This window comes from Chaetodon auriga, chromosome 17 (genome assembly GCF_051107435.1).
Source record: "Chaetodon auriga isolate fChaAug3 chromosome 17, fChaAug3.hap1, whole genome shotgun sequence".
Classification (NCBI taxonomy): Eukaryota; Metazoa; Chordata; class Actinopteri; order Chaetodontiformes; family Chaetodontidae; genus Chaetodon; species Chaetodon auriga.
Genome location: NC_135090.1, coordinates 22,024,043 through 22,048,252, shown reverse-complemented (window position 1 = coordinate 22,048,252; position 24,210 = coordinate 22,024,043). Strand labels below are relative to the sequence as shown.

At 46.2% G+C, this 24,210-nt stretch overlaps 1 protein-coding gene across 1 annotated transcript in view; it reads left to right on the top strand.

The window, feature by feature from the left end:
- The window catches only part of grin2da (glutamate receptor, ionotropic, N-methyl D-aspartate 2D, a), a 102,819-nt gene that overhangs the window by 12,687 nt on the left and 65,922 nt on the right, over positions 1-24,210 (top strand). The window contains exons 4-5 of the mRNA XM_076754852.1: positions 405-592; positions 6,312-6,452. Coding sequence (XP_076610967.1) covers positions 405-592; positions 6,312-6,452 — 329 coding nt within the window. The remainder of the gene's footprint in view (positions 1-404; positions 593-6,311; positions 6,453-24,210) is intronic.

Sequence of the window (24,210 nt, the reverse complement as noted above, 5' to 3'; positions counted from 1 at the left end):
TCCTCAACCCCGACTTTACTCTCTCTCTTCCTTCCTTCCTTTCCCTGTTTCCTCTTTCCTACCCCCTTTCTGTCCTTCATTTCCTACTCTCTGTGCCTTCCTGCCATTGATAATTACATCTTTCTCTACTTCCTCTCCATCATTTGTCCATTCTCTCTTTCATTGTGTTGTTTTCTTCCTTCCTGTTTCTGCCTTTCTTTGTATTGATTCATCCTCCACTCCCACTCTTTAAACTCACCCTGCCCGGACCATCTATTCCTCCTTGTGTCCCTCCACTCTCCTTCCTGCTATATCTGTCCCTCTCCGTCTCTTTCCTACTTCCTCTTCCTTGCCTCCTTTTCTGTTAATTTCTTCCTCCCTTCCATGTATTAACTCCCTCCGTTCCTCTCCTCCTCCTCCTCCAGGTCCGTCTGTTGTACTGCTCCCTGGAAGAGGCCGAGCTGGTTTTCCGGGCGGCCTGGGCGGCAGGTCAGGCCGGGCCCAGTCACATGTGGTTCGCCGTGGGACCGGCCCTGTCCGGCCTGGGCCTGGAGGGGCTGCCAAAGGCCTTGTTCGCCATCCGGCCGCAGGGCTGGAGGGACGAGCCACGAAGGTATGAACGCAGCAGGAGGGCTTTAGGTTGTGTGGGTTCACTGGCTGTGGGACTCGAACAGGCCTTCTGCAGGTCAAGAGGAAATTACTTCAGACCTGTTAAGATGTTATATGTGGTGACTTCTCACTTGACATTGTTGGACTGTAGGGGCTCTCTGCTCACTTTTAGATTAATACAGAACAGGGCCAGACCAGTACACATCCTGCAGTATTTGCTTTCCTCAACAGAGCAGGAGAGAATAGTCTGTCCCTAAATTAAAGCAAGCCTTTTGCTTAACAGTAGCCAAATGATAAATGTAGCGTAACAATGAGTAGAGATGGATTTAAAGTCTGCAAACTGCCAATTTAACCCCATTTCCTCCTGGTATTAACATTTTATCAGTGTCAGTATCTTAGAAGGAAGCATGCACGATGGGGCAAAGTGTAAATGTATGCATTGGATCTGGAGGTGGTGTGATTGGATCTCAGCCTCGTGTTAACAGACAAAAAGCTGTGGGGTAGTAAAGCCTATACAGCAGCACTGCTTTCCTTGATCGAGGACATGCCGTGTTTGTTGACACGTCTGATCCTGTGCCTGATTTGGATATTGATCCCAACTTGAGTAGAAGGTGTAAATGCAGAGGTTCATGATAAGATGTGATGATCCAGATATCAAGATTCTGATCACAAGTTAATGGCAGTGCAGTGCGGTCAGTAATGTCCACCATGTGACAGTGCTTATGGACTGTGATTAAAAAGCTTTTAGCTATACCCCAAAGTTGCTAGCATCAGTTAGCGTCTAGCGATACCACACCCAGAAAGACGAGACCCCTGAGGGTATGAATAGACCAAGGGTGTTTTCTGTCAACTTTCATGAAGAAAGACTGTATTTGTTCTAACAGTACAAAGCCTTTGAATATTTTACACCACCACCCACTCTCATTAACATTCATGGCTACGATCACTGATTATTTTTTGTCCTTTTTATTTCATTGGCGTTAGATCAACTTCCAAGCAGCATTGTTTGTCTCTTTGAAACCTGCAGATACGCAGCGAACCCTTTGTTTTTCTCAAATAAGATGGCAAAACGGAATTGGAAGCTCGCTTTGATCTTGAACTTTAATGTTGCTCATTTCTAAAATTGAGCATGTTCTGACATGGTTCTCTGCAGCACAAAGGGAGGCGTGCATCGTTCTCCGGCGCCGTGTAAGCTGAGCAGGCTTCTGTGCAGTTGTTATCGTTGCTGATATTCCGATGTTGTAGTTTCTGTTTCTGTAGTTTCTCTCAGTTTAATTTCCACGTATTGAGTTCTGCAATGCTGAGCCTTGAAGCTGCTGAAAAGCCGACCTTATGATTTTAAAAATACATGAGGATCACTGAGAAAATACGCTTTCTCCATTTCATCCCCGAAATGCACACACTTTGTGCACCTCCATGTTTTTCCCGCAGCAACACACAAAGGTACGCAGTGAAATTTTCCGACCACCTGCTCTGTCCATGATGTATTCTCTGCTGCAGGGAAGACCAGGTTTCACCGCAGGGATCATAAATTTTCATCTAATCTAATCTAAATAGACTGACCAAGTGAGTCCAGGTGAAAGGTAGAATTCTTTATTGATTTTTAGTGTTAAATCCCTCTCAGTCATGACAGGAAACCGAGGGGGAGACAGGTTAGAAAGGATTTTTACGCTTTGTGAAGACTGTTGAATAATGCAGGGCAAAGATGAAACTTTTTTTTTTTCACAGATATCCAAACCAGGTTAGGATTTTTTTCATCTTTGTGCTATAAGTTTCCCATTTTCACACAAAGCACTGATACAGTTAATCAGTATACAAACCATTTTACTCCTAAACTTGACTAGATGTGCTACATTTGGTGGAATAATGTGCACTGAGTTCTAGGATCCGACTTTAACATCCCACTCATCACCTTGGGTATTGCCACATCACTCTCTGTGCTTTATTAAACACTCGCTGTCTGTCACCATCTTGACTCTGTTGAGATGCAGCATTTCGAATGGATCTGATTGCTGCGCTTGTGGAATTAGTGTCCATGCTAGAAGGAAAGTCAGAATGAGCGGCACACTTGTCAGTACCAGGCAGAACGTCACGGTACATTGTGAAACACAGATGGTGACTGGGACCGGATACTCAGAGGGACGTGACCAACGCAGATGTGTCCGTGGAAGAGGACTGTCAGGCTGAACCTGCACCTCATCCCCCAATGAAAAGCTTTCACTTTTCTCAGACCAGGAATCATGGTGCATTCACAGACCCATCCAGACAGTCAAAATTTCCATTTTTATCTTCAGCAGGAAGCAATTACTAGAAAGTTCTCACACACCAGAAAGTCTTTTAGACAGGTGTGTCAGGTCTGATCTTGTAACCCGACGTTTTGATGTGCAAGACTTTTTTTCCACTGGGCTGTTTGAAGTGACACATTCACTGTACAAGTGAGTAAAGGTAAAAATGACTTGTGATATATTTCCCAACTTAATGAGTTGATGAGGATCACCTGAATGCACCATACACAGTTGACCCCTGAACTATGATTACTGGACACTAGGGGGTTCAAATGAACTGTGTCCTCCAAATTCCTACAAGTAAGACTTTCAGGTGAATCTGACGCAGTAATTGCCACCTCCACTCACCTTAAGTGTGTTCTGTTCAGCCAGCTCTCTGCTGTCGTGTTCTGCCTGCTGCTGCTGATGGATCCTCCAGAGAGCCTTCATAGACAGTAAAAACTGATGCTCATGATGTGGACCAGTAGTCTTACCCCACCGCGCCGCAAGCAGCTCTTTTAAGCCATATGTGAAATTAAACCTTGTTAGCTGACTCAACTAATCAGAACAGGCAAGAAAAATTTCATTTATATCCCAAATTCATTACCTCTCCGCCCTGGAAAGCAGCGTATTGTATGTGTCACTTGACCAGAACGTTTGCTGTACCAGCAGTAGCTCGACTTTCAAAGTAACCGTGGTGGTGAAGTGGTGTGAACCCTGCCTGCTCTCCTGAAGACGCCGGACTGTGAGTGAATTCCCTGTGAAGAGAAGAGAATTTGTGGCACCTCGAATCAGTGTGCAGAGCACGTTTGAACTTTTGAACTCCAACAGTCAGTCCTCACTCCGTGTCTTGTCCCACCAGCTTGCTCAAAGCTGTAATGCGCTGAATTATGGAAGCAAGACTCCACTGAAATGCTTTATGGTTTGGGATCATTCGAATGGGTTTCCTGCCAGGCTGAAGCAGGCCTCATCAAGATGGAGCAAGGATCTGTTGTTGGTCTTCGATGTTTATTTCACATGATGAATCTTAACGTGTATAATCAGATGTGAGAAGTCTTGTTTTTATGCGCCGAGTTAAAAATCAGAGCTGACTTTACAGCGTATTAGCAAGCAGTGTCTCGATCTTCTGTGAAAGCTTCCTCAACATCAAAGTTTGATCTATTATTAAATTGTCCTGAGACCAGCAGCAAGGCAGTCTGCTAATATTTATTTATGGGAATGGAGGATAGCTGACACATAAATACATTTAGAAACCGGATGTTCACTCTTGTAATGAAGCTGCTCTCGCTTTAGCTTACTGGCACCAGCTGCTTCGTTCATGATTCACCATCAGTGACTCGTGTATCAGCTGCTCAGCAACCAGCTAACTGCTAATGTCCAATCATATTAGCACAGGTGTAGAAGGTGGCCTTTGTAGCCTCATAAAAACGCTTGCCATAGTTAGTTATGTTATTTATTGTGTCACACACATAAAATGAGTGGTGGAACATTTGTGAGACAAAATTATTTCCGTCAGAATTTTGTCTGAGGTCGCTGATGATTTTATTAAAAGCAGTTTCAGAACACCAGTTTGACTTCGCGTCAGTGTGGCAGCTTTAACTAACTGCTCGATTGGTGATTGTGGTGGAGGTGGGGAGGGCCGTTGTTGGGTCACTGGTGGAAGTGATGGAGAGGGGGAAGGGGGTTGGTGGATCCCTGACCGGGCCAGAGGGATCCTGTGAATGCTTTGGGTGATGTGAAATGGAGAGTCTAGTGAGGACTGAGAGATCCATGTCTGCCTGTGTGTTCTGTCCTTCAGGCTCATCTGTGCATTCTTGGTTTGGTTCCGCATGCCAAGAGCGTGACGCAGGTTCAGCCCCAAGCAGTCTGCGGCCGGCGATGTTTGGATGTATCCCATCAGGCTTAAAGCGGTCTTTACAGTTCCAGGAAATATTGAAATTGTCACTAAACTTTATCCCATGGGTGAGGCATGTCGATGTAAGCCATGTGTTCAGGACAAGGAGTCCGCTGAAAGATTTGGTTCCTTTCCTCAAGGCTGGAATGGGGCCTGACATGGATACATGTTGTGAGTCATAGCCACCCTGAAAGAGCCACTTTTCAGAGTCAGTGGGTCATACTGCAGTGAGAGTTTGGGTGGTGGAGTTAGCGTTGGTGCCGTGTCTCCTGGGTCGAGTTTATGCCTTTGCTCTAGCGTCAGTCCTGTGCCAGTAAAAAGCATCATTAGGGAAGGTTGGTTTGGGAGCCCCAACAGCAGATCCATTGGTGTCAGGAGACATCCAGGGCGGCGTGTCAGCCAAATCCAAATCTGTGATGGGATGCCCACGTTCAGTGCTGTGTGCTGTAGGTGCTGCAGAGTCAACGAATTCCCACATATTTGATGCAGTGTTTCAATCTTCTTTTCAAGCTGTGCTATGGCTCAAACTCCATGCAGCTCAAACATTTGTCATCTTATGATCCCAGGTTTCCAAGTTCAGACAGCAAGTTTAAGTTTAGGAAAACATCATGGCTTGGCTTAAAATGTGTAAGATGTTACTTGGATATATTAAATTATGTGCGTTAGATCACTTATCAACCTGTGTGTAACTGTGTTTGTTACTGCACTGGATGTAGATCAGGTGTCATCGTCACTGCTCAAAGTGCCAACTGGAGCTGGACTGGAAGCTTTACAGTGAAGTTGTGAGAAGTGAGGAAGCTCTTGTGTTTTGTCACGTTTCTGCACTTTTGAAAGCTGTAGTTTTCCAACCTTTCATGCTTTGATCAAAACCTTTGTGGCTCTTGGATGTAAAGGTGACTAGCTTGTAACAGGATACAACATGTGCAGTGCGTAATATTTTAGAGATTGTGAAAGGTCTACATTTCTCAATTTGCCAGTCTCTCTACCGACCACACAAAGGTTCAGTCAGTACTGCTCTTCTCCTCCAAAAGAGCACACTCAGCTCTGCTGCTCTCTGACGATTTATACAAAAGCAGAGACGAGAGGATAAAGATCTAATGCTGAGGAGTCCAGTTTTGAGATGATGAGGAGACAGTTTGGATTTTGCTCTTTAGCCTCGATTCCTCACTTTCCGTGAGCAGAGAAGTGCTCGCACCCACCGCCAAGGCCTTATTTGTTGGAATTGGATAATTCTGCAGTGTTTCATTCAGTGGAGCCGTAATTGCTTTTCATTTTGTTGAAGTCACACATAATTTAAACTGCCAAGATAGGAGTTCTTTAAAAATTGGCTCAGTTCACATTTAAGGTATGGGGTCCATTCATTTTTCCACATAAGTTCAGCACTGTTAAGTTTTAGCCTTCTTGCATTTTCATTGTCACTGGCTTTGCACTTATTCAAGCAGGGACCACTCTTCCACCCCGACGGGCTCTCTCTCCTGTGTTTCGCTGGACCTCAGCAGTGTCAGAAAAGACCTTTGAAAATGTCCCCGTCTCTGTCTCACATTGTTCTCTCCTTAATCCTGCAGGCGCATTGCCAAAGGCGTCTCTGTGCTCACCCATGGGGCGATGGCTCTGCGGAGGGACCAGGGGGCCACCAGCCGGTCGCAGTACGCCGGCAACTGCCAGAGCGACGGCAACCAGACCCACAGAGTGCCAGACAGAATCAGGTGAGAGGGAGGGGACGGGAGATGACAGAGGGTGACTTTGAATTTCGATGGCATTCACGCCGGCTTGTGACACACAGCAGAGCGAGCGAGCGAGCAAACAGCAGAGCAGCACGGAAAAGTAAATAGTGGCAGGCAGCTTTAATGAAGCCTCCACGTTCAGAGCAAATCTGGAGAGCTGAGTCATTCCGGCCTGAAAATAGCTGGTTTGTTTCAGTAGACGTGTTTAAACTCAGAGTACCTGGAGCTTTCAGGCCCAGGAGCTACTTACCAGGAGCTAACAGGTTCCCTGTGGCCTGTTGTTGTCTGCTTTTCCATCGTGGTCTAAAGTCAAATTAGACCCTGGTCACTGTGGTGGAGGTCCTCCAAAGGGTCCGAGTCCCAGAGGAAAGGTCCTGTGAAATTTTTACAGATAAAACTCCACACTGTGTGACTGCTAATGCTGCAGATTTAGAGGGTTAATTACTGCGCATCACTATCATGAGGCCAAACAAATGTTTTTCTTTCTTTGGATTGACATATTGGACATATTTCATACAAAGACAGTGAGATCTGCAACTCAGCAACACAGTTCAGGGTCGCATTCGTCACTGCCAAAACAGACCGATAATGTGGTGCATTCACGTCCTGGAGGAAAGTCCGCTGCTCGTTGCTGTAATGTGAGTGAATTAATGCAGCTGCCTGTGTTTTCATGGTTAGTGGAAACGTCACTTCTCTGTTCGAATGTGTTGATTTCCAGAGCAAATCTCAATAGTTTTTGCCAAATGTTGCAATATAAACTGTAAAATTCAGGTGATGCTGCCTTTGAAGGAAGATGTCACGCATACAGGTGTGTCCTTCAGAGGACTGAAAGCCAGCCAGTCTCCAGACATTTTTCATATCCGTGTCACTGTTAGAAACCAGGTACAGTATCTCCAAAACATCCGAGCTTTATATTTACATTTTGCAAAATTTGCCATTTGTACCCAGAGGGACCTAAAGGAGGTGCAGGACAATGAGCAGAGGAGCAGGATAGCAGGAGTCCAGATTTTAACGGCATGCTTGATTGACTGCTGCTGCTCTTTGGCAAAATCCCCTCCGGGAACTGTTTGGAGGAGTCAGGTTTCTCTGTCTTTTCAGCTGTCAGGGTTACAGGAGCTGTCTGGTAAACTGCTGCAAGGCTGGCTCTGGAGAGTTGTGTTCAAATTCACTAATGCAGTCGTGCTGAATAACACTCACAAATGAACTGTCTGCCGGAGAGATGCAGCGTATATGCATAAAAGGCGGTTTGTACATTGTGTTCCATCACATCAACGTGCAGGAAAAGGCTCAGTGTCAGGAGACAGGAGTGAATGAGAAACCCTGATCTCGACAGATGATGTCAAAATACCCTTGAGCAAGGCACCGAGTCCCTCACTGCTTCACTGGAACAGCTAACAGAGGACTGCAGCTGTGCCGGCTCTCAGGCCTCACACTGAACCGAATGTGAAGAAGTGTGCTGCTGGAAGGAGGAAAAACAGCTCCCAGGACAGACAGGTGTGAAAACAATTTGCATTTTAAAGGAAAGCTGAAAGCCAATTTCAGCTGAAGCTGAAATCAGTAACTTTCTGTTTGTTCGTGTGCAGCAGCGAAGATGATTGTGATGATGAGTATCTGGGATCATGTTACTGACGCCTCACTATTGGTGGGATTGACTAGTTCACATGAACTCAGTGCAGATGACGCCGGGCTGCGGGTGGCGCCCCAAAAGACAGAGTATGGAGAACATCTGCAACCACAGTAAAAGCAGCATTTTTGATGTGACTGTGAGCGCTGAAGTGTTTTTGCACTTTGTTGATCGGAATGTGTTTCTGTGTGACGGCTCAGGTTCTGACGTAGGAGCTGCACTTCTCTCTTTTGTTTCACCTCCAGAGTCACAAATGCTTCGCTCAAGGTGAACATTTTTCAACCCTCACTGCACGTCTTTGCCTCTGTTTGAGCCACCAACCACTTGTATCTTCCATTGACTTCATATTCAGTCATACTCCCCTTTGAAGTTGGATTCTTGTGGAGTCTGAGCACGTTTAGACAGATGCAACTCACTTTTCATTTTGATTCATTTCACTCATTTTCTTTATTGTGTGTGGACAATGGTCCATGTTTCTGGGCTTCCGGTGCAGCTAGTGGATATCTGGACCGTGTATCTATGCTTCATCTTCCATTCTCCGGTTATTGTTTACTGTTCGATTAGCAACTTGAGGATTGACCCACATTCAGCTAATGTGTTCTGCCTCTTTGCTCTCCACACAGACTGTTTACCTGCATGCAACCAAAGCCTGCTTAAATGCAATTGTATACAAATACAAATGGACAACAAACCTAGAAGCTAGAAGACATCTGATACCAGAATCTTGCCTCTAGCTGCGTCATGCATGCAGATATCATAAGCTACTGGTCGTACCAAAGCAAGTACAGCTGTAGCAGCAAAACCGCTGACTGTATTGAACTGAACAAAGGTGCGTTTTGTTTCTTTTTTCTCTTTTCAAGTGTTTCGTCTCCCTTTAATGTGAACTGAGAAAACTGGGTGTTTGCACCTGCTTCCTGTAATTGTATGTGTGGTAAAAGACAATGTGTTCTTCCTGAAATAGATGCAGATGAGGCAGGTTGAGGGAGAGCAGGCGCGACAAAAAGCTAAATTACAACAGGTGACACCAGAAAATAACAGATTGGTGCAGATATGACAGATTGATGACAGTGTCAGAGAAATCTTCCCCGCACAGACAACAAGTTCGACTGCAGATGGATGATTACTGCAGGTTGACTGCCTGCGCTTTTTAACGAAGTGAGGAGGTTCATTTTCAACCCGGCAAAACATTTCATACCCCTCAGAATGTGGCTTTCGGATGCTCTCAATCAGCAGCGGGGCTGTCTGTCACGCTGACAGGCGCCGGGGCTCGTGGGAGCCTCATCGAGTGGCAGTGATAGTCCCTGCTACAGCAGCATGAATGACACCTGTAACACGTGAAGGGTTTTCACTCTCCAGGGAGACGCACACCTTTGCAAAAATGGCTCCCCTTTGACTGCTGCTGACACAGAATTAAAGCCAAACCTGTTGGTGTTTTTGATGGCTGTGCGGCCGTGCTCACATGTAAACATCCACTGAATGTTTACTTGTTTATGTCGTCATTTTAAAACTGGATGAATCTGGATAAATTCAAGTGTCTTTCAGTGAATGTGTGGTTCATTTTAGCCACATGTTTTCATTTAATTTTCATCTATCTGATACAGACAAGAAGAAAAGAAAAATCTGTTTGTTTCAGACATTGATAGCTCTTTCAGTGTCACGCTGTCGCTCTCTGGAACATTTGCTGAAGTGGCGTATTTAACAAGCTATTGGTGAGGTGACCATTGTTTGAAAGCAAGCAAGCAAAAAAACCTTTCAGAGCTAATTCACAAGTTGAGGAACTGAAAAAAAAATAGACTTTTATTGGGGTAGTCTCACTATTGATATTGAGTTTTGTTCCAAATCCTGATTTTCCAACCATTTTGCCAAGAAAGTCGCAGCCTCACGCCAAAATGTGTGCAGGGTGAAAAGTGAATGTGCGTGAATGTGCAGTACCACCAGGGGGCGATAATGACGGGCGCAGAGGATGGACAGATGCTGACTGTTTTAAGGAACCCAAACCGTGATCTTTTGCTAAACCTAACCAAGTAGTTTTGGTGCATCAGCAAGTTTTATTTTGAAAGTCCAACAGGAAGTTGCATATTTGTAATTGCAAACTTGAGCACAGAATGAGAATATGTTGATTTGTGCGTGTCAGCTCAGAGATGGACGACGCTGCAGGAGTGATCGGAGACGTTTTCGTTAATATTCTGCCACACTCTGCGCTGTGACTCTGGAGTGTGGCTGGGATCCATTGTAACTGTCCTGAATGGAAGCTCACTGCAGCTGCCATCCAAAAAGAAGAATGGTGTATGCTTCTGAGAACCATTAAGCCTCTAGACAGCACATATGTGATACTTTCAGCAGAGTTTTCCTTTTAACTGATGCTGACAAAGAGCGTCGTTTCAAATCCTGATTTCAATCCTGTTTCTCAGCTCGTGAAAAGCTGGTTATTATGTGATAACTCCCCACATGATTGATGTTAGGACCTGTTGTGAACCTCCTGCTAAACACAGCTCCTGTGCAGCTTTCTTTCTTTCTAAAGGTCTGAGTGCAAGGTAGTGTTTCAGTGGTTACGCCTTTCAAATCCATGACAACCTCTTTTACACTGAAGTAAAATGGTGCTGATTAATGGAGCCACACAGTTACCACCAGTGCCCCTCAAACGAGTGGGAGGCAGCGCGAACGTACGCTCAGCAAATCTCCCCTGAATAATTAATAATTAAAAGACAGCAAAGCGGAGTTGATATTATTAATTATCTTACGGATTTATGGACTTTATGTTTCTGAAATATTGAGATTGGATTATGAGACAACGCTCTTCTCATGAATCATCTTTCTTACAACGAGAGATGTTTGAAAAACAGCATCCACACGCGGGAAAGTCAGATGAGACAATACACTTTTAAGAGCTGTTTTGCTTCCTAACGATCTCCATCAGTCAGTCTTTCTGCTCTTTGTGCGCTCTGACAGCCGAGACACGTGTATTTAACAAAAAAACAAGATAAAACAGCATCAGAGCTGCATGACTGCATTCACCAAAAAGCCCAAAATCCACTGAACAAGCAGCTGCTCACGTATACAGACGCTGGCAACACAGATTTCAGGATGCACAGACAGAGGAGAAGGAGGGGACGTGAGTGAGGACTGAGGAGACAGGAAATGTGCGAGATGGAGGTTTGGCAGGCAGAGCTGGAGGAGAGTCGAGAGGGTGGAGAGAAAGAGCAAATGGGAGATGGAGATGACAGGAGAGAGGGGCAGATAACGACGGTGATGACGATGATGATGATGATGATGGCGGTGATTTGGCTGTCGGCTCGGAAATCATTTTGCGGCTTCTGGCCATCAGATTACAAACAACAGCAGCAGAGCAGCGCGTGAGCCAGTGCAGCGAAATCAATTAACGCATGCAGCACAACAGAACGCGGCGCGGCTCACGGCGACGGCGCTCGAAGAGTTCACCGCGACGCACGGAAGAGACGAGCCCGCTTCCGCTCAAAGACGAATTTTCTAGATGCACGCCTGTTAAATGTTTAGCTGCGAGATGAAGAGCACCAGCAGTGTTATAAATCTGTTTTCATGCAGCTTGAATTCACTCGACTCCAGTGGATTTCAGTGGTGACACATTTTCACGGTAGAAAAAAAAGTGTCAAAGCGCCATTAGAAACGTCCCAAAGCGCTCGTGCTGTAAAATGTGCTTCCTCAGACTCTGCGTGTGTTCTCAGTATGTTCTTCACTCTGTTTTTTTTTGCCAATTTTGCGACAGCTTTGGCTGATAGGAGGGTGATGGCACAACACAGATGTTGTGCATTTGGCCATATTTTGATGCAACTCTGAGCTGAACAGCAGAAGGAAGATTATCCCTCCAAAGTGGTTTGTGAAGTTTTTATTCACGGGGGCAAGGATTTCATCCTCAGAAGAGTTCCCTTTAAACCAAAGTGCTCCACAACAAATTTACCAAAGCTTAAATTTTTGGCCACAGCTCCACCTGACAGCTCCACAGGCCTGACAGCCTGACTGTTACGGCTAATGCTAATGCCAAAAGAGACCAAAAGTCTCTCTGCACAGTTGTCTGTATGGAGAAAGTGCAGCCAGTCTGTCCTTGCAGTGGGGATACGAGGCCGTCAACGGCACGCCGTCGGCCTGCAGTGACCGTCAAACGTGTGCTGAGTTTCTCTGAGCGTCGTGACAAAAGATAAAATAATCCTCGCCGTGAAACTTTCCAGAGCTGTGAAATCTTCTCTGAGTGTTGTGAACCGCTGTGCAGAGTTTTAGTGTTTGATGAGCCTCCAGATTAATGCGTCTGTTGCTCTGACTGGACTTCCTGGACTCCGTTTCGTGACTCACTGGTAGCTGAAGCAGCACGCCGCCCACCAATGCTTTATTTTCTGCCACTTTTTTGGCCTTTATTTGACAACATAAGCAGACAGGAAACAGAGGCGTTGGACGTGACGCTCTGTTTTAAGGTCTGACTGCTGCTTATTGTGGGAGCCTAAAACTTTAGGCAGACTTAAACTCAGCTGAAACTTGTTGCTTACCTTCATCATTTCAGAGCAGTTAACCACCAAACGCTCGTGGTGAAGGAAGCCGTGCTGAACAAACGAGGAGGCTTGCTGGCTCTGTCTTTTAACGCTCTGATCAGGCAAATCGAGGCAAAAGCCACAATCACGTCGTGATTTGAACGATTATAGCCACTTCATTCATCAGACGTGCAGAGGAGGGAGGAGAGGCGGATTTAAGGAGGATTTAATGCCTTCAGACAACTGAGACATGCAGCGCATTGAAACCGAGTAAGTAAAACACACAAGTGTGGACTGACAGCGAGGATGTCGGCAGACACGTTGGACAGAAAGAAGCCAGGAGGACCAGAATAGGACGGCCTGGACACAGAATTAGACAGAAGGAAATGCTGTAATTCTCTCCGGATTGAAGCATTAACTCAAGTACAGAAACGCAGCGATGCACAATGTAGGACAGAAGAGGCAGAGAAGAAAGACGATGTTATTATTAACTGTTAATTATAATGTTGCATATGATGAAGATTAATGTGAAAACCCAACAAGACAGAACGAGGAGAGGGAAAGACGGGAGGCAGAGAGAGGAGGAAATGAGAATAAGGGGGTGATGGAAACAGACAACTGAAAGCAGGAGAGAAACAGTAAGAGAGGAAGAAGACAAGGCTGAAAGAGAGGAGAGGAGGAGGAGGAGGAGGAGGAGGAGGAGGAGAGTCAGACTGAAGCTCAGCCAGTGGCCTCAAACCTCCAGAGGGGCCGACTGTTCATCTGGAGTGGAGGAGTGTCACACCGCCCGCTCTCTGTCTCACTTTCTGAATAACCAAACCACGGTCATCTTCAGCCGCCACATTCATTCAGGAGCAACCAGAAGGACCTTCGTTCTCTCCCCTCTGAGCTCCACAGACCACGTCGCTTTGTCCTGTATTTAGGCTTTCACCTCGTCTCGATGACGGCATCACGCAGCGGGAGAGCTTCTGCCTGTATGGACTGCAGCCAATCAGGGTGTACAGCGATGCGGCCTGTGTAGCGTAATTCTTTTCAGTGGGAACGACATGAAATATTCATGAAACCCACTGTGCTAACAGCTAACAGCAATATTTATCGAGCGTAAACATTAAAAATCCATCAGAAAATAATGGTGAGAAACATGTCAGAGCTATCTAACGTTCCGGTCCTTAACGCTGACTCCGCTCACAGAGCAGATTAAATCAGCTGATTGTTCAGGGAGCTGGAGACCTGGATTACTTTAATAGAAATTGGTGATTAATCAGATGTGATTGCAGTTGCAAAGACTTGAACAATGTTGATGTTAGTTTCTGAGGCCAAAGGTCTAATCCACACGTTTCACCAGACTCCACTGTTGAAACGCTCGTTTTTAGCTTCATCAGTTCCCTCTTTAGAAAGAACGCAGTGACGCTGAGAGCTGGGACGAGTGATGGGGTGTCAGAGCTCTGTGTCCGCTCACAGGACCTTTTTATCATCTGTCTCTTTCGCTCCGTCTTTCTCTCTCTCTTCTTTTCACACCTTCCCTCGCTGCTCATCGACATGTCTGCTCGTCACCCTCCCATCTGTTGTGTTTCCTGGCCGGGTATTAGCTCGTGTTCCTTCTTTCTCACACATGCATTCACTCTTTTCTCTTTGCTGGGTGAGACACCTTTCCCGCCTCGTCCTCTCATATTCAGTATCTGTCTCAGACATGAGACGTGTACTTTCATTCTGTTTCATTGTGAGGGACAGCAGATGGAAATTAGCCTTTGGTATGACCGTACAACATGTCCTCACACTGCTGCTGTCCCCACGCTGTCGTTTTTGTCTCATATGTCAGGTTTTGGACTGCTCTGTCCTCCTCTACTTATCGGTTTACTGCATTTCCCAGGGTGCCGTGTGGGACCGCATACAGTGCAGGTCTGAGGGTGTTGCATTCACTACATGAAGTCTGAGGAGGCTTAAACGGTGCTGCTGTAACAGCAAGACAGCAGAGTAACGAGGTCTTCAGCCTGAACTCACTTCAGCATGTTTTCAGGCTGCAGAGCTTCTGCTGCTTCTCCGTCCGTCCGTCCGTCCGTCCGTCCGTCCGTCCGTCCGTCCGTCCGTCCGTCCGCCCGTCCGTCCGTCTGTCTTCTCTCATTCTTGCCTCTGTGGTTGTTGAGTGTTGGTGTAAAATACCTGATTCTGGCCATGATGTGCGTCTGTCCCTCCTCCGTCCTCTCTGGCTGTCAGCGCTGACCCGTCATATTGTACCTGAGGTTCGTCCCCAGGAGTCGAGTTAAAGTCACATGACTCGTGTCCTCGACAATCAGGGTAATTTATTGAGATGGGAAGAGCCAATGGGAGGGCAGGCCGAGAATGAGTTTGGTAATATGTGCTTTGGGGGTTTTAAACAGGCGGGCCGACTTTACTGCCTAATTATGCCAAGGCTTTTGTTAATGGTTCTGCCCGGGGTAATGGATGCTCTGATGTTGTTTTTCCTCCTCATCTGCTCGGACCAATTATGTGATGAGCTTTCAGAATACATGCGGCACCCATTCTTCCATCGCCCAGTTTTGCTCTCAGATACAGACAAGCGCACCACAGGTACACGTGTGCAAAGTCGTTATCAATTATGGTAATTAGCATTTTGTTTTAAGGGTTTTTTTTACTGCTGTTTTTTTTAGTTTTAGGGCCTTTTGTGAACTTTCAAGGCTATTTTTTGCTCTGAGTGAACTGTTTTTTTTTTTGACCCTGATAACACAGAAAACAACACAGATTAACATGCTTAATAAGCACAGATGCACACTTTCACATTAAAGCACATCCTTGCTCCGGCTCCTTTTAGCAGAGGTGCCTCTCCTGCTCTTTCTTTCGTGCACTGCTTTTCCCCCGTTCAATAAATCTAATCTCATTCCCTCTTCCTCTAATGATTGGTCTTCTCCAGGCTGACCGTGAGGTGAGGTTTCCAGCGCGGCTCCAATGTTGCACATTGGGAACAAAATCCTTGTTCCATGCATAAATGCATTTCAAAGTTCAGCCAAAGCTAATACACGGCTTCAGGAGTCTGACCTATCCAGATCCAACTTACTGTTTTTCTAATGAAATTCTCTTTGGTTGACTCCCTGGAAAGCGTTTCCCTGCTGATGTACGACGGGTGGAGGGAGGTTAGGAGTTACTGTAGGCAGTGCTACTTCATGGAGTGAAGGAACGAGTTCAGGCTTTAATGCGCAATGTGACAAAACCTCAGGAAAGTACTCAGTGCTCCAACACGCTATACACACCACAAACTCCTTCAGCATGCGAGGACACCACTGTAGGCTTAAACCCGCAGTGGGTCTTATTTTTGTAGCTTGTAGAAGTTCTGATAAGGTTTTCTCGGATGAGACAAAAAAGAGCAGTCAGATGATCAGACGGGCTGTAAACAAACAGTTTATCCAGATTATCTAAAAGTGAAATGTTGGTAATGATCCCTGTTTGCACAGGAACACCAGGATGTGGGTCTGTTAATGAGTGCAGCCCAGATTCCAAAAACAATGTTGTGTAAGACATAAATAAAAACAGAGTGCAGTCATTTGTAAATGAACTCTTTTACCTTGTGTTCATCTCCTTCATCCAGTCACGTGTTCACAAAGTGGTGAACCTCTCTCCATCCTCTGAGCGGCTGAGCCTTTCCAGGATGCCCCTTTCATACCCAATCATGACCCCTCAGATTCAGGATGAGCAGATCCAGTCCGACTGGTCTGTTGTTGTTTAAAACCTGTCTGATCACGTGACTGTCGGACTTCTTCTTCTGGTGACGTCGCTGTGTTCGCAGATCTTTACAGCCCTCAGTGAAAAGCCAAAACCAAAATGGCCCATTGATTTATTGATTCATTGATTTCCTGTTTGATTGATTCTTTCATTCCATCATCCATTAGCTCAGTTAACTGGTTATTTGTCTTTCTGTCCGTCATGCTGTCTGTCATTTTCCATCAATTTCGTCCTCGCCCTCCCTCCTTCCATCTCCGTCATTCATACACAAATCGCCCTCCCATCCCGCTCTCCCCTCTACTCTCCATCTTTCTCATTTTTCATCCCCCCTCACTTATTAAATCACCCCCCCCCCCACCCCCCCCCCCCCCCACCCCCCCTTCACTCTATCTAGCGCTCCTTCCATCCATCTACCTCTCTGCTCTGCTCTCCTGCCCATCTTTGTCTCCCATCTCGGCTCCTCCGGGGACCGCGGTCACAAAGGCATCTGATGCATCGTTTTGCATGTAAATTGGATAATTGGATACGGACGCATAATGCATGGTGGCAGGCAGGAAGAAAGAGAAGAAAGGAAGGAGGGAAGGTGGGATCAAGGGAACGAGAGGAGCCAGCTAGAGAGGTGGCAGCATTGAAAGAGACAGGAAAAGCAAATGAATGCATGAGTAAGTCAGTGCACATACACACTCACATGCAAGACCGACATAGATACATCGTGAACATACACGACACTTAAAGTGCGCTGGAAGCTTAATGAGTTGATCACGCTCCGCCTGCAGCGTGCTCCGCTCTGAGGATCACAGCGAGGACGTCACAATGCAAAGGAGGGAAAACCAAACGGGGACGACAAACGTGATCGCTGACTGTTCAGAAGCCACGTGGCTGCGCGATGTGGCGCAGCGCCGCTGGAGAAGCATCGTGTTTCTGTCTCAGGGTTACACAAACTTTGGGTAAAACGTTGCGTTAAAATCCTCATTTCTTCGACATTAAGAAGCCAGTTTGCACAACAGTGACTAAACCTGGCAATGCACGATGTTAGCGAATAACCTGCAGAGACTCATCTCTTTGGTAAAAGACTTCGTAACATGAGAGCTGCATGTCTGCCTCATGGAGACCACAACAGAGATTAAAGACTGCTGCTGTAGTAACTTTCAACAGCTGTATTACAAACAGAAAAGTTAGCATCGTGGATTACTGTCTTTACAGGTGATTGGCTGATTATCTTTCTTATAATTGTCACAGTAACTTTCATTTTTATGCTGTCTGGAGTTTAGTATCGTCGTTAAGGTCCTAGCATGGCTCAAAACCGTCTCCAGACTGACATCCAGGAGCTCTAAATAAGAGAAACTCAAGTTTTCTGCACAGAAGCATGGTTGCATGTGAAGGGCTGATGTTTGGGTGGAGACACAGTGAACAACGATCAGTCTGAGCTGTTAACCAACTATTGATTACAGACAACAAGGATTTCTTGAGAGTTGCTTCTGTGGTTGGCCTACTTGAGAGGATGAAAAGGTTTTGGCCCTCATGGTAATCTGGCCGTGGCCTTGCTTGCAGTTTGAGTTGTTTTTTTAAGAACCTCTATTTTCCACTTTGCCCGTCAGCCCGCTGTCTCGTTGCAGTTGTGTTTCCTGCGTGCGATCTTTGCCTCTTCAGTCTCGCTCACTTCACAACGTTTCCACGACTCCGTGCCGCGTGCGGCCGCCTCTGACCCGAGCAAGCAGACGCTTTCTCCAAACGCTCACGTCACCTGAGATGTTAGTTAATTGGCGGGGGGTCGCGGCGCTCTCTCAGATTCACCTGCTCGCTGCCGCTGAGGAGCAGAGTCGGCGCTCCTGATGTGCAGGCGACTCGCTGCATTTGCTGCATGCTAAATTACTGGTTGTCAGTGACGGCGAGCAGATCTCCTCAAGCTCTTTGAGTGCATCGCTGTGAAAGATGTCAGCTCTCTGATGCGCGCGCGCGCGCGCACGCACACACACACACACACACACACACACACACACACACACACACACACACACACACACACACATGCACACACTCCCCCGGCACCCTTGCTGCGACCTGTCCTATCAGTGCTAATGAAGGCAGTCACATCAGTGTGATGATGGGAGTGAAGTGCTAATGTGTGTGTGTGTGTGTGTGTGTGTGTGTGTGTGTGTGTGTGTGTGTGTGTGTGTGTGTGTGTGTGTGTGTGTGTGTGTGTGTGTGCATGTATGTGTGCACGTGTGTCTAATACAGTAGCTGCCACTCCTTCTTATAAACATGCAAATGGAGCTGTAAAAGGAACATTAAGTTCCTCGCAATGTTGTTTGATGTTGAAATAGAGACTCTTCCCCTCCACCCTCCCCTCCTTGTTCTTTCCTCCCCTTTCTCCCCTCCACCCTCCCCTCCTTGTTCTTTCCTCCCCTTTCTCCCCTCTACCCTCCCCTCCTTGTTCTTTCCTCCCCTTTCTCTCCATCTTTAATTGTCTCTGCACTTCTCCTGCCTCTCCATCACTTCTTGTTTCCTCTCTGTCTCTCTCCTCCTTTTCCTGCTTCCTCTCTTTTTGCCATCAGCTTCTCTTCCTTCCTTCCTACCATCCTTCCCTTTCTGTCTTCCTCTCCTCACCTCCTTGCTTCTCTCTCCCTCTTTACAGTCCTCCCCCAATATTTACTTCATCATTTTTCTCTCCCTGTCTTTTCCTCACCTCCCTCACTGTCTCCCACTCCCTCCTTCTGTCCTCACAGTCCTTCTGTATCACTCGTTCCTCCTCTCGAGCTGTTTTTCAGGTTCTTGATGGGGAAATTATGCAATCTCTGATTAACAGACATTTTTACAGCCGTGATTTCATTTAGTTTTTATTTTTCTTGGTGATTGGATTTGGAAATTGGGAATTTGCAGTGAGCACCTGTTTGACTTACGTGGTCAAACTTTCTGGCGTTAATGACGCTCTGGCCTTACCAGCCGCGGTGGCCTGGTGGTGTTTTCTAGCGGAAACTGTGTGCAAAGCTGGAACTTAAAAGATTAAGAATAAAGATGGAGCTATGAACGATAATGAGCAGCTTAAGTAGAAATTTGAAGATAAATACTCATCCTACATTTTCAGACTGTGCGTCTCCTCTGCTGTCAAATTACTTTGCTGCTTCTTTAGTGGCTTTCAGCCAATCCCATTAATATGTGCATAAAACATGCAACAAGCTATAAACATAACTGACACGCCGGATGTGTTGGTGAGCAGCTGCCAACACGTGTGTGTGTCCTCCAGCTCCTGAAAGAAATATGTGGCTCTCTAGCTGCTAAATACTGTTTTCACCAGCTGGTTGCTGACTTTGTCACTCAGCCATGTGATGCTGGATAGGTCGAGCACGGCGCCGGGGAGCGGCACAGATGAGAGCCAAGAGACTCAACCAAAACCGTTGCTGCCGTAAAACCAAAACAACAGACTGAGAGACGCTGAAAAGCTCCGTAGAGCCGAGGAGAAGCACAGTTTGGTGGTTATTCTCACTGGAGAGACCGTGTTTGCTTTAACACGGCATCCTAAAATACTCCCACCTCCTCCTTCCTCCTGTTGCGTTGCTCTGTCATAAGTATTGAATTCATCCCTTGTCGTCATTCCTCGATGTAGATGATATCACGTAAAGTCACATTTTGTTGTCGCGTCTCAGTGTTGGAGTGAATCCTACGGAGGCTCTCGGCAGTACTCGCCTGCTGACTGTCACAGCTGGTGATGCACTCGAACGCTGTATGTTGAATATTTATGACGCACAGCATCACCACACAGGAGAGCAGGAGGTTCCACTTTGCTGTAATCAGCCGTTTCTGCCAGATAACATTTTACCACATCAGTTGCAGGTGTTGCATCAAGACTTGCAAAGGTGTGTTTCCTCTCTCTTACTCTTCTAACTTTGCTTTCTTGTCGTCATTTTTTAATCTACTTCACTTCCTTTGGCCTGTTTTTTTTTTTTTTTTGTCTTTAATGATGTCACCGCGTCACATTTAACGGGCGCACCCAGAAACTCGTGCCGCGTCTCTGTCGGCTGACAGGCAACACTTTACACCAATGATCCCGACTAATCACTGCACGTCTGATTTCGTGGTCGCGCATATCATCAGATGTCATTGGGGAGGTGGGTGAAGCAGCTGTCAATCAAACTGACAGACGCATTGTGTGTGATGCTGGTGGTCTTGGGTACCAAAAAAAAAAAAAATCAAAGAGAAAATGGCCGTAGATGTGCATTAAAAGCAAAAGCCAGCTTTGGTCCATTCGGTCATTATTTAAACGTCTGCTGTGGAGCATCGAGACACAACAACAAGGTACGAGTTTCTCATACAGCCACTTTATTTCCATTGGTGTTTATTGTACAAGCAGCAGGCTTGGCTGCGTTGATCGCATCAAACAGACTACTTTAACGTTCGATCTGGACTTAGTGATGATCAGCACATCCCTGCAGTTAGGACTGATAATGTTATGACAGCACAGCAGCTACTCGCCGGGCTGATTCTGCTATTTCTCACCAACATTCGTCTTTTTGGACTCTTCCTCCCTCGAGGAGGAAGTGTCCTCCCCGTCGTCCCACCTGACAGCGGCAGCCTCTGCGTCCCTCCTCCTGCTGACGCTGGTGATTCATCAGCCACGACAAGAATCGAGTCAAGATCGGGCTAAAGTCGTGTGTCTGGAGCAGGCCTTTGGCAGCCCAGCGTGGGTTAGCGCTGTCGACTCGCAGGAAGAAGGTTCTGGGTCTTTGTGGAGTCTGCGTGTTCTCCCAGCGTCAGCTTTGGCTTCCAAAGACATTTCTGACTATGAGCTGCCCGCAGCGAGTGCTTGTTTGTCTCTATTTGTCATCCTGTGATGAACTGGCCGCCTCTCCAGGGTGCACTCCACCTCTCGCACATGTCCCACCCCCGACCCTCCACAGGGTAAGCGGCTATCGCTAATGGAAGGATTTCCATCTTCCTCCCTCCATCTGTGTCTTTTAGAAACGTCCCTGTTAGGACAGAGCTGTACTCAAACATCTCACCGCCGCTGCCTTCCTGCGTTCAGCCCCGGCCGTGTACGCCATTAATGAAAACACATGTAATGCCAAGCTCCACACATCACCATGACAACCCTTCTGGGACGAGGGAGAGCTGGAACGAGACGGGGAGGAAGAGGGAGATTGATGGACTCAGATAGAGGAAAGAGGGAGAAGAGGCAAGAGAGAAATCAAGGGATTCAAAGAGGGGAAAGGAAGAAAGGGGTAGATGACGACTGGGGAAAGAAAGGGAAATCTGAGGTGTACAGGATGAAGAGGCAGAGAAGAGGAGGAGGAGGAAGAGCAGAGCACGCTGAACCGAGAGCTTCCATTGATACGCTGCTCTTTGTTCATCCTGTTTGAAAAAGCCAAATACTTTCGCTCCTCCTCCACAGAGGAATCAAAGCCCTGACCGGATGAATAATTTCTTATTTGTCAGCATGATTTTTTTTTAATCCCCCATCTTTTCTTGTGTCCAAAGCATGAAATAATTATTCCGCTACGGACCAGAGAGCAAGCGAATATTCCTTTCATTCGACATCTCTGGTTTTATGTGTTTTATCGTTCCTCCCTTTTATTTTCTCCCTTCAATTTCTCGAGCGCTGCTTCTTCTCTGCACCTCCTCCTCCTCCTCCTCGTTCATAAGACAGTGACGGCACACCTTCACCTTCATATTCTCTCCACAAACTCGAGCTTTACACAGGACTTCGTGCAAGTTTATGCACTTTGAAAAATGAATGGATGGCCTTGAAAGCACATGTCTTTTGTCCACCCATGTGCTTCTGCTCTTTGTATGATGAACAACATGTTGTGTCCGGAGTACGAAGGAAGTCCCTAAATATGTTGTCTGCCCCCGTCTACACTTCAGTAGCGAGCGCAGCAGCTGATCCTCCAGCAGAAAACTTCTGCTCTGAGGGGCTTTGCTGGGCGACTAACAAGAGAGAGCAACAAAACACACTTTTCATTTCCTGTGATGGACACCCCGTCTCTCTCTCTCTCTCTACACCCAAGTTGACCATTACTGCCTTCTCAAATGTGCGAGGAGAGACTGGCCAGATGTGGATGTTTGTTTGTGTTTTTGAGCGGACAAAGACTTCAGCTGTTTGACAGTTTAAAGCCTGAAGGAACCATAATTCATCACGTCGAAGCAGGGATGCTGTCAGGACAAGCTGTGTTCAGTGTGGAGACTCTGACCAACAAGATAGCATCACTGGCTAATATTCACATTCATGAGGACCATAATTATGGAATCAGAGAGCATTAATAGAAATCAGTCTTAGTTTATCAGCTAAATGACAACAAAACCACCAGTACATTCATTTACTTTTAGAAAGCTTGTTTCCAGAATCCATACTTCATCCATTTTAGAGGGAATTGATCGACCGTTGGGCTTTCTTGGAGGGAAAAAAAAAGGGGTTTTTTGGAGTAACCTTTCAATGATTACTGTTGTTTTGGGCTGTGATAACTCAAGACAGTAACTGACTGAAGGTCAGAGCTCACCAAGGTTTTCATTTAGAACGGCTGAACACATCATTTGTTTTAATCAATGCTCACTCACTGATTGGCATTAAAGTCATACTTGTCATACTTGTTGTTAGCAGTAACACTGACTCTGGTCTGTTCTGACCCTGACAGTCTGACCATGACCCTGAATGTAAAGTCTCCACTAAATGGATTTTATAACCCCACAGTGAAGTTTATCAAAAATTTCAAAATTTAAAACAGCAATAAATCTCACTGCTTCCTGTTGCCAGAACATGTTCTGCTTTTTCCCCATTATTTAGGAATCACCATCTTTTGTAGGTCACGTGGATTACTGTGGAAAAACAGCTGGAAAACAACGAGTACATTTCTTTAAAAATGCTCTGATGTTATCATCAAAATTTCGAGAGTCGTCAGGTCCAGTAAAGTTAAAGACACTGAAATATTGATATGGAGCTCCTCAGATACAGACTCTAATGCGTCGAAAAATGTGACATCATGAATGCCTTTTTCGCCGTGTGTCTGGTTAGCATGTCTGAAACGGATCGATCACCGTGGCCGTCCAACAGGTGTCCCCTCAAATCTTCCTGCCCTTCAAAATGCTGTAAATCAGGCTCACAGATTGACGAACCCCCTGACAACAATGTGAAATGTCTCACAGTGGATCTCGCGATGATTAATGAATCTTAAAGAGCCGGTTAAATCACACACAACAGATTCTGTCCTCCCTCACACAGTCTATGAGTCACACCATCATGATAGCCTTTACGTCTCTGTCAGGCCGCCCACTCCCTTCGGTCTTCATGCTTACAAGCCTTTCATTGGTGTTGTGTGATTCAGCCTTTCTTTCATTTGCTGTGTGTGTGTGTGTGTGTGTGTGTGTGTGTGTGTGTGTCGCATGAGATACAAACATTATTCTTCACAGCCGAAGAGCACAGACGGCTCTGCTGGTGCGTTCACTTCCACTGGGTGAGCTCGGGCTCGTGGCGTTTCTGTCATGGAAAGTGATAAACTATGAATCATGTTAGTGAATAAGAGAAGGTAAGAGTGAGAGAGGCGGGGGGGGCGGGGGGTGTGTGCTGACGAGGACGCCATTGAGTAGTTTCTGCACAGGGCTGTATTTATTTAATCATTCATTCATCCATCTCTTCATCTAACTCTAATGGGTCAGCCTCCTTAGAAATGAAGGGAAATGAGGGAAATTTGAAAATGGAAGCAGAGTTAGCAGAGAGAGAGAGACGGGGGTGAGAGTGTGTACTGCCGTGTATTAAAACCCATTTCATCTGTTAGCATTATGAAACACCATCAGGGCAACATCACACCAGCACACAAATCCAACCCAGCCAAGTTCGCACAAGCTGAAAGAAAAGAACGTGACCCATTAGACAGAAATGACCAAAATAAAGCAGACCTTGTTGTTATTTGGATTTAGG